Source organism: Dioscorea cayenensis, chromosome 5 (genome assembly GCF_009730915.1).
Source record: "Dioscorea cayenensis subsp. rotundata cultivar TDr96_F1 chromosome 5, TDr96_F1_v2_PseudoChromosome.rev07_lg8_w22 25.fasta, whole genome shotgun sequence".
NCBI classification, from domain to species: domain Eukaryota; kingdom Viridiplantae; phylum Streptophyta; class Magnoliopsida; order Dioscoreales; family Dioscoreaceae; genus Dioscorea; species Dioscorea cayenensis.
In genome coordinates, this window is record NC_052475.1 from 1,769,045 (window position 1) to 1,780,163 (window position 11,119).

General features: G+C 36.4%; 1 protein-coding gene across 1 annotated transcript; it reads left to right on the forward strand.

Annotated features, from left to right (window-relative positions):
- The first annotated feature begins 920 nt into the window (after nt 1-920).
- Nucleotides 921-8,960, forward strand: LOC120261650 (peroxidase 12-like). The gene is made up of 4 exons (XM_039269618.1): nt 921-1,148; nt 1,257-1,451; nt 4,418-5,007; nt 8,834-8,960. The coding sequence occupies exons 1-4, from the start codon at nt 921-923 to the stop codon at nt 8,958-8,960; spliced, it is 1,140 nt and encodes a 379-aa protein (XP_039125552.1).
- The last annotated feature ends 2,159 nt before the right edge of the window (nt 8,961-11,119 follow it).

Consider the following 11,119-nt stretch of genomic DNA (forward strand, 5'->3'; position numbering starts at 1 on the left):
TCCCTGGATTAAGAGTTCTCTTTAATGATACTTTAATATTTGGTAGGAGTAGGACAGGACTTTATTGCTGAATAAAAAAATGAAAAGAAAATGTATAAGTTACATCCATCTAATCTTGAAATGACATGGACAATGAGGTGTGGCAAGGCTGGACCGGCATTTTTTACTAGACTAAAAAATACACCTTTGTTAATTTAAATGATTAAATTTGTGCTTTAAAACCTCAAGAAAATGTCTTATTTGGTTAGAGTGTGGTCATCTTGGTCCCTTAATTTATTCTTGACGTAATATTTGTGACAATGATTGATTAATGGTGTCTGTTTATGCATGTCTTGTTCCAAGTCTTATCCAATCACATTCCAAAGACACTCAAATTGGTTTTTTTCTCTCTCTTTTCATAAAACAGACATCATAACATACAAAAGTTTTTAATATTAATTTGTTTATTTTATATTTAAACTTAAATTATATATTTATTCATTCTTATCATGTTCTGCGCTAATTTATGATGATTTTTTAATTATATTTAAACAACAAGAACACTTCCTTTTCTAGCAAGTTGTTCAAATAAAAAATATATCATAACATATTAATCTTAGAAAACTCAATTATTCAACAAAAAATATATTTCTTTTTTATTTTAATTTTCATATAAAAGACACGAGTGTTAACTTGGTAGACGCGCGTGTTCTCTTGCAAGACACGTCTACCAAATAAAGTAACGATGTTTAAGTTCATCAACACCAAGTCAAAGATTAATAACACCATGATCAGCTATACTATCTTCTTCACCTTTCAATAAAAAAGAATGAAGACATACTTAATATATAGCACCCCACCCACTCCAACAAACAAGGCTTTAACCTTCTCATTTTCTATAAATAACACCACAATGTGTTCTCTCTAGCACTATGACAACAATGGCTTCAATGCTTATGTGTTTCTTGATATTCTTTGGAGCCACTTTGGCTGCAGGGTTCTCAGACACCCAGCCAAAACCAGTCCCTGGTCTTTCCTACACTTTCTACAAATCCACTTGCCCAGAACTTGAGTGGATTATAAGAACATACCTTAAAAAAGAGTTCAAGAAGGACATAGGCCTTGCTGCTGGTCTTCTTCGTCTTCACTTCCATGATTGTTTTGTTCAGGTGTGACACTAACAAACACAGTGCTTAATTGGTTTGCAGTTATTTTATGCATGTAAATTCAAAGTGTTTGATTTATTAATGTTGAGTTTAATTGGGTTTTGTGTGCAGGGATGTGACGCATCGGTGCTGTTGGACGGGTCAGCGAGCGGGCCAAGCGAGCAGGATGCGCCGCCCAACCTGACGCTGCGCCCAGCCGCGTTTAAGGCTATTAATGATCTGCGCGCGCTGATCGATAAGATGTGCGGGGTTGTCGTGTCTTGCGCCGATGTTGTTGCTGTCGCTGCGCGGGACTCTGTTGCTCTGGTAAACCTATGTTTTTTTTATTTGTTATTTTAAATATTAAAAAATATTTATTATTTATTTTTTTTAAATTATTTTAATATTTTATTTAATTTTTATCTTGAAATTTAATAGGAGAGAAACGTTAAAATATAAATTAAAAATAATTTTGAAAATATAATTAATTTTTTATTAAATTATGTGAAACAATCAATTTTTCTTGGTATGTGAAGTTCGGTTATTCACGATAAATAAAAAATAACGGAAAGACTATTTTTTTTTATCTATTTTTTTCACTTGGAGGATAGTAACATTATTATTTTAATAATTGTTTTTATAAATTATAATGGTTGAAAAAACTTATTAATATTTCTTATTGTTAATATTATTATTTAAAAATATCTGGTTTTGTTGATGTTAAGATTACTTACAGTAAATCTTAGCTAAGTCAAATATATTTTTTTTTAATTTTAATATTTAAAAAAAATTAACCTCCCAGTTTGATCCACCGCTAAAATCCTGTGATGTCTGCACATGTTTAATGCTAAATTGATGTCTGCTCATGTGCTTTTAATGAAGATTGATCGTATGTTATTATCCTGGTTTTCTACAGTTCCTGAGAAATCGAGAGCCAAGATGGAGGACCATTCTTCTACAATCAGGCGTAGTCTGGAGTTCCTTACTTCCACTGGGGAGGAGCAAGGTGGAGCATCGTTTCAGGATGCTGGGCCCGATATGCATACTGGCTAGTTAACTGTATTTGTGGTGGGGGTCGGTGGGGTGGGGGTGGTTGTTCCTTACTTCGTTTTGTATCTTTTGATTTCCTGTAGTTTCTGTTCCACTACTTGTGGTTCGTTTTGGTGCCCCTCTTTTTTTCGTTAGGGGGTTTCATTTGTTTACTGTTTTTTTTTCCTTTTGTTTTTAATAGAAGTGGTTTATCCATTTTTTTTTAAAAAAAAAAAAAATCCTGTGATGTGATCTCGGAACTGAAAGTATAATAGTTAATTAATTATAATTTTTGTTTTTTAATTTTTTTTAACAGGATTATTTTGTCAACTGCTCTTATTACTGTGGTTGATTTGATTTCAAATTATTTTGGATACCAAATTAAAATTAATATTAAAAAAATTTATTAGGCTTTAATTATTGGTTCGGATTTTTTTAAAAACATTCCTTCATTTTTATTTTTACACCTCAAAAATAAATTTGGAAATAATCAAATGATTCAAATAAACCCTTTTGTTATCCCCGCAATGATTTGTTTGCTTCGGTTTTGACTATATTATTAGGTGAAATAATTTTGAGCTCATGTGATTATCATATTATGATGATTAATTTTAGAATGTTATGAAACTGAGATATAATGAAGTAAATAAGTATAGTAAGGTATTCGGTTTTGACTATATCATTAGGTGAAATATTTTTGAGCTCATGTGATTATCATATTATGTGATTAATTTTAAAATGTTACGAAACTGAGATATAATTAAATAAACTAGTATAGTAAGGTATTGTTGCAAATAATATAAGTAATGTTTACTATGGTTCACCGGCTTCTATCTATTTTTCTTATATTCCAAATTGATAAAATGATTTATTTAAAAAGAAAATATCAAAGCAAGATCTTGAAAGGATTGTTGAAAAATATATAACTGTTTATTGTCACATACCAACTAATATTAGCATTAACACCTTTTTCTCTGACCTATTGGTGTATGTTTCTGATCACCATGTGCGTGTGTTGTAAGACTCGATGAGCATGGGCCATGAAAGAATAAGTTTAAAAAATTTTTAAGAAAAATAATTTATATAAAGGCGAATCAATGTTTTTTGCTTAAGACTGATATTATTTACATAATATTAATATTATGTTAATAAAAATTAACGGTATTTGTTAAGACTGATATTATTTAAATGGTTATATTTTGGTAAAGTTATAATAAGGGAGAATTTGGTCAGTTGACTAATGTTAGTCTGTTAGACTGGGAATAAATTGGGTTAAGTTGAATTGGGAGTCATTTTCCAATTTATATATAAAAAAATATGTAAAGATGATGAGATATAATTAAAACATACAGGATATTTGTCGTTTATTGGGAGAAAAAGGAAGTTTTAAACACTTCTTTACTTGTGGTAAAGGTCAATTGAATTTGTAAAACTTTGTTTGATTTGGAAGCTAATTGGAGATAATGTTATATAATTATATTATTATTAAACTATGCTTAAAATAAAAGACAAAATTATAACTTTATTTGTTAAATTACATGAAATTTACATAATTCTCTTCATTATTTACATAAGTCTCTCCCTAAGTTATTAAAAGATTTCATTTTGTAGGATGAAATTAATTAATTAATATCATTATTAGATTAATTAATATTATTATATAGTTTGACAATATTAACTACCAACTAATAAATACTTGATATTTTTTTAAAACAAATAAAATATAATAACTTATGATAAAGTAAACATTACTGTTGATGTGTATTTTGGTCCAAAAAAAATATAAGGGTTCGTTTTCTAATTTTTATAAAGCTCTAAAAAAAAATTTAAAATATAAAGGTATTTTGGTTTATAAAATATGTAAGTTTCCCAAGAGGCTAAAACCTCTCCAACCCATTATTTTGGAGGATTAGAAAATGGGGGTTAAATGGAGGTTTTAAAACTCATCTAACCCTATAAATCTTTACCCCTCTTAAAAAACATACTCTCAAATATGGGTTTTAAAAAATTTTTACCTTACCTTAATTCCATTTACCTCCTCCAATTAAGTAGACCCTCAACGGAACGTGGACATAATTAAGTTTTTAAATGAGGCATGACCGGCACTTGACATCTATTAAATATTTAATCATGCTTTAACTATATTTTAAAAGAAATAAACTCGTTACCATCTCACCATTGAGCGGGTGATCGTGAATATAAAATTAAAATAAATAATTACATTTTAAAATTCAAATAATTAAAACAGCATTGACTTCTTGCAGACCGGTGGGCCACACTACAAAGTCCCACTGGGCCGGCGAGACGGTTTGACTTTCGCAACAGTCAACGTCACCCTTGCCGACCTCCCTCCTCCGACCTCCAACGTCAGCTTCCTCATCAACACTCTCAACAAGATCAACCTCACCGTCGCCGACCTCGTCACCCTCTCCGGCGGCCACACCATTGGCCTCGCTCACTGCACCTCCTTCACCAACCGTCTCTACCCAACTCAAGACACTAACATGGACAAGACCTTCGCCAAAAACCTCAAACTCACTTGCCCCGCCGCCAACACCACCAACAGCACGGTCAACGACATCCGTACACCAAACACATTTGATAACAAGTACTACGTCAACCTTGTGAACAAAGAAGGCCTCTTCACTTCTGATCAAGGTCTCTTCTCTGATTTCAGGACTAAGGCTCTTGTTGCTCTCTTTGCTAGTAATAAGATACTGTTCTTTGAGCACTTTGCTTTGTCAATGGTGAAGATGGGCCAGATCAGTGTGCTCACTGGATCTCAAGGTGAGATTAGGACTAACTGCTCTGCACGTAACTCTGGCTCTGGTTTATGGTCTGTGGTTGAGGATCTGCTGCTACTGTTTAGTTTCTGCAAACTGTTTGTCTGTTTGTTTGTTACTGTGTTACTTGATAATAATGATGATAATAATAAGGGGTTGAAGTGGTGTGACAGTGCATGATCTAGTAATACTGTTACTGCAGTGAATTGGCAAGTATTACTGCAATGAATTGGCTTTGTTTGGTTCTCTGTATCCGTGCAATGTAGATATGATATCATGTGAATAAAGGCTTATCTTGACAGTGAAGACTGAAGAGGTCATTGGAAATCAGCCCACGCTGGTTTGATTATGTTGGACGATAATAATTGTTGGGGGACTTAATGCTTCACTTAAGACCCCTTTCGGAAGCACTAACACACCCGTAGATGTCCCAATAACCTGTCAAGGTTAGTCTCCAAAACACATGCAAAGATAGGACTATAATAGAGAAAGAAAGATAAACACACACAAACCACGACACAGTAATTACGTGGAGTTCGGCACTCTTGCCTACGTCTCCACGGGGGTCGGGAATTGAAATCCACTATGAAGAATATCTCTGATGGCTTGAACAACTCTCAAGCTCGTCTCAAGAAGAAAACAATAAGAAAATCCTGAGTTATATATACCTCATATCCAACTCGATGAGAGATAATCTTATTAGCATATATTATATGCTAATATATCCTTATATACTAACATAATAATATATGCTAATATATCCTTATATACTAACATAATAATATATATGCTAATATATCTATATAACATAAGTCAACATGTGACTAACACGCACATGCCCACAAAGCCACTCATATTTATTTCTTATCATTGTTTCTCTTCACAATTCTCCACCTCGTTTCTCATTTGATACCAAATGTGGAACGAATAAGGATTTCTTCATGCTGAGACCATCAAGATAGAACATCTTCACCAAACTCAAATAGTCGATTCCCAACCCCAAAATTCCCTTATTAGCATAAATCAAGATTGAGCAAGTTCAAACAATGTTGAAACTTGCTCCTTGGAACAACTTTGGTGAATATGTCTGCAGGATTGTCACTGGTGTGCACCTTCAGTAAGGAGATAGAGCCTTCCTCTATTACATCCCGCACAAAATGATACCGGACATCGATATGCTTGGTACGAGCATGGTGCACCTGATTTCTAGCCAAATGAATTGCACTCTGACTGTCACACCCCAAGTCCACCGTGCCTTGCTCAATCCCCAAATCATCTAACAAACCCCATAACCACAAAGCTTCTTTCACTCCTTCTGCCACGGCCATATACTCAGCCTCTGTGGTAGATAGTGCCACTGTGGCTTGTAATACTGATCGCCAACTAACTGGAGCACCAAATATCCGAAATACATAACCCGATGAGTGGAGCAGCGTCGGTCTAGATCACTTGCATAATCCGAGTCCACAAACCCACTCAAGCGACATCTTTCTCCACCAAAACACAAACCCATGCTAATGGTACCCTTCAGTACCTCGGAATCCATTTCATCGCTTCCCGATGAAAGCCTTCCCGGATTTGCCATGAATACGCTAACCACATCGATTTGCCCTGTGAAATATCCGGGCGTGTACATACCATCGCATACATTAGGCGCCTCATCGCACAAGCATAAGGAACACGAGCCATGTGTTCTTTTTTTCTTCATCAATTGTGGGAGATAGATTACTAGAGAGCGAAAATGTGGGGGCCCGATGGAGTCACCACCGACTAGCATCTTGCATTTCAAACCGTGATATTACTTTCTCAAGGTAACCCTTCTGATGTAGAAATAGCTTACGGCTTGACCTCTCTCTTCTGATCTCCATACCCAGTATTTTCTTGGCAGCACCCATATCCTTCATCTTAAACTCCTTATTGAGTTGAGACTTTAACCTACCTATCTCTACCTTGCTCTTGCTAGCAATGAGCATGTCATCCACGTACTAATAGGGAGATAGATATATGCATCACCACAAAGCTTACGAAAGTAAACACAACAATCATACTTGCTTACGGAGTAACCCTTCTTGAGCATAAAAAGTATCGAGCGCTTGTACCACTTTGTCGAGGCATCGCTTCAAACCATAAAGTGATTTCCTCAGCCGCGAAACCCGATTATCTTTTCCTTCGAGTTTGTACCCTTCCGGGTGATGCATATAAATTTCCTCATCTAAGTCACCATGTAAGAAGGCCGTCTTAACATCAAGTTGTTCGAGTGAAGATCACCATGAGCTACCAAACTCAACAATACACGGATAGAGGTGTGCTTCACTCACGGGAGAAAAATATCTCATTGTAGTCCACCCCTTCTTTCTGTGCAAATCCCTTGGCAACTAGTCTTGCCTTGTACCTTGTGCCACAAGATTTAGATGAATCTTCCTTTTTCTTGTACACCCACTTACAGCCTATAGCATGCTTACCGATGGGCGACGGAACAACTTCCCATGTTTGGTTTTTTTCCGAAGAGATTCCATCTCTTCCTCCATTCGCAACCAACCATCTCTCACTATTCTCATCTTCGATAGCTTGCTTAAAAGTGACTGGCTCATCATTCTCCACCGAGAGTGCATACTCAACCAAATTTACCTGTCCATAGTGTTTTCGGGAGGTTCATCCGACCCAAACTTCGAACCATTTTAACTTGCCTCTTTGGCCTAGTAGTAGCCAAAGACTACAGTTTTCTACTGCTTTGTAGTGTTTGTGTATTATGTTTATGAACCTCCTTATGTTCATTTACAACAACATTCTCATGAACATGGGTCGGGGCATGGTTGGTCTTCGGATCCATCAATCTCCACCACTTGGGTGTTAGTTGTTAACTCATCACCATCACCATCAAGAGGCTTCATAGCTTTTAGGCAAAGCTAATATGGAATTCACATCAAAAGTAACATCCTCGCGATTATAAACTTTGAATCTTCCATACACCAAAAGGCGATAGCCTTTCACTCCTTTTTGCATATCCCAAGAAAATTGCTTTCTTGGCTCTAGGATCAAGCTTATTCTCTTTCACATGATAGTAAGTCGCATGAATCGAAAAATTCTAAGAACATTATAGTCTGCGATGTTCTCCCGACCATAGTCCATGAGGGTGTGTCACCATCGAGGGTGGAATGTGGAGCTCTGCTCACTATATAGCATCTTTGTTGCCACCCGATTACGCCCCACCATTCTCTGCCCAAACCAGAATTAGATCTTATACATCTTGCTCTCTCAAGTAATGTACGGTTCGACCTCTCTGCAACCCCATTCTGCGTGGTGTATTCCTAAGCGTCCCGAGTGTCGAACAATACCCTCTTGATCACAAAAACTCCTTGAAGACACCTTCGATTGTACTCGTACCATTATCCGACACGATTGTCTTCAACTTTCTACACTGCTCGTTTCTCAACCATTGCTCTCCACCGCTTGAATGTCTCAAATACTTCATTCTTATGTTTCGGAAAAATATACCCAAGCATATCTTGAGTAATCATCAATAAATGAGACAAAAATATCCGGAACCCCCTTTTTGAAAGCAACTTTAGCCGGCCCCCATACGTCCGGGTGTGCACATAGTCTAATAGTCTTCTACTCTTGTGCTTGCTTGTGGTGAACTTGACTCGGTGTGCCTTCCCATACACACGGTGCTCACAAAAAGTCCATGCGAGGTTTCTCCAAGTTCTTCAACAAACCTTCCTTTCCAAGTAGAGTTAAACCCTTTTTCCGACATATGTCCAAGACGCATGTGCCAAAGTTTAGTACAATCGATAGGTTCTGCTTTTGGAAATCTCAATTGCTGCATTATCTGTGATTGTCATACCCAACAAAGCATATAGATTACCATGACAAACACCCTTCATCACCACCATGGAGCCTCGAACAACTTTTAGAATTCCCTTGTAGGCCACAATCTTGCACCCACTGGATTCCAATACACCAAGTGAAATCAAGTTCTTCCTCAAATCTGGAACATGCCTTACATTTGTCAAGGTTCGGATAATCCCATCATGCATCTTGATTCTAATTGAACCAAGCCCAACTGTTTTGCAAGTATGATCATTGCCCATCAATACATTACCACCATCAATGTTCTCATAGGTTGTAAACCACTTCCTATTTGGACACATGTGATAAGAGCAACCCGAATCGAGCATCCATTTCCCAGAAATGTCTTCACCTTGATTGGCCATGAAGCATTCATCATTGTCCTCATCTGAAGCATAGCTTGCTTCTTCTTTGACCTGCTTTCCCTTGTTATTTTTGTTGTTCTTCTTCCTCCAATTTACTTTCTTATTGGAACGATCGGCTTTTATAATGCCCAAGCTCTCCGCAATTGTAGCATACTACTTTTGCAATAGGTCTTGACTTTGATCTTGATTTCCCTCTTTGCACCTTTCCCCTTTCATTTGACCTTCCCCTTATAAACAATCCTTGTGCTTGCTCTTTGTCCACTCTTCCACCTGTAGCCATCTTCCGAAGATCATCAGATAAGAGTGATGTTCTAACATCGTTCATAGAGAGTGTCTCACCCACAAGCATCAATGTTTGTACAAGGTTCTCAAATGATGGTGGCAAAGAAAGTAGCAAAAAAGAATAGCTTGATCTTCATCCTCTACTTTGACCTCCACATCCTTCGAAATTTGAAACTATCCTTTCAAACTTGCTTATGTGATCCCGGATTGAAGTTCCTTCATCCATTTTTGCAAGTGTCATAACTTGGCCTTCAAGTAGATCGCGATTTGTCGAGGTTTTGGTCATGAAATTGGACTCTAATTTTAACCACACGCTAGCCGCTGTCGCCTCGTCATTCACCAAGAAGGCGACATCCCTATCCAAACACTAAAATAATAGTGCAGCGTGCCTCCATATCAAGATCTTCCCAATCTTCATCACTCATTTCTTTGGGTTTCTTTTCCTTCCCCAAAAGTGCCTGTGTAGTTTTTGTGATATCAACAAATTCTTCATTTCGATCTTCGATAGGAGAAATCGTTCTTCCCATTGAACTTCTCAATCTCATACTTCCCAACCTTAGCATTACCAAGTGAAGACATCTTTCGGGAATTTTTGTCGAACACCTGTGTCGTAGATTTACCCAAGCTATAAACCAATAGCTCTGATACCAATTGTTGGGGGGACTTAATGCTTCACTTAAGACCACTTTCGGAAGCACTAACACACCGTAGATGTCGATAACTCGTCGAGGTTAGTCTCCAAAACACATGCAAAGATAGGGACTATAATGAGAAAGAAAGATAAACACACACAAACCACGATCACGGTAATTACGTGGAGTTCGGCACTCTTGCCTACGTCTCCACGGGGGTCGGGAATTGAAATCCACTATGAAGAATATCTCGATGGGCTGAACAACTCTCGAGCTCGTCTCAAGAAGAAAACAATAAGAAAATCCTGAGTTATATATATACCTCATATCCAACTCGATGAGAGATAATCTTATTAGCATATATTATATGCTAATATATCCTTATATACTAACATAATAATATATGCTAATATATCCTTATATACTAACATAATAATATATATGCTAATATATCTATATAACATAAGTCAACATGTGACTAACACGCACATGCCCACAAAGCCACTCATATTTATTTCTTATCATTGTTTCTCTTCACAATAATAATAATAATAATATATGGTTGTCAACGACAACATGGTCTACTGGTATACGGATCGCTGATAGAGTTTTTTATCGAGTGGTGAGAGTTTGATTTTTGACTGATGACACATTTTTGGGAGATATGAATAGTACGTAGTTGTGTGTGGGTAATTCTAACGTCTATGTGTGCACATATCCCGTCCTCACTTGCTCTATTAAGATTTGTGCATGTTTCTGATAGTTTAACGGGGTTTTCGGGTTGTTTGTTTTTTTTTAGAAAAAAAATAATAATAAATTGTTGTTGAGATGCTTGTCCAAATTTTACTGTAGTGATATTGGACATTGTGGGAAATGTTGAGAATAAAAAGGACGCTAGCAATTAATAGTTTAATTATATTTGCAAATTATTAAATTAAAGTTTGGAAAATTAATTTGCTGGATTTGCCCACATTTGTATAGTTCAACAACAGTACCACACGGAAGTTCAATACAAGATTGAGAGTTTTAAAATTTTTTTCTTATGTCAGTGGTGT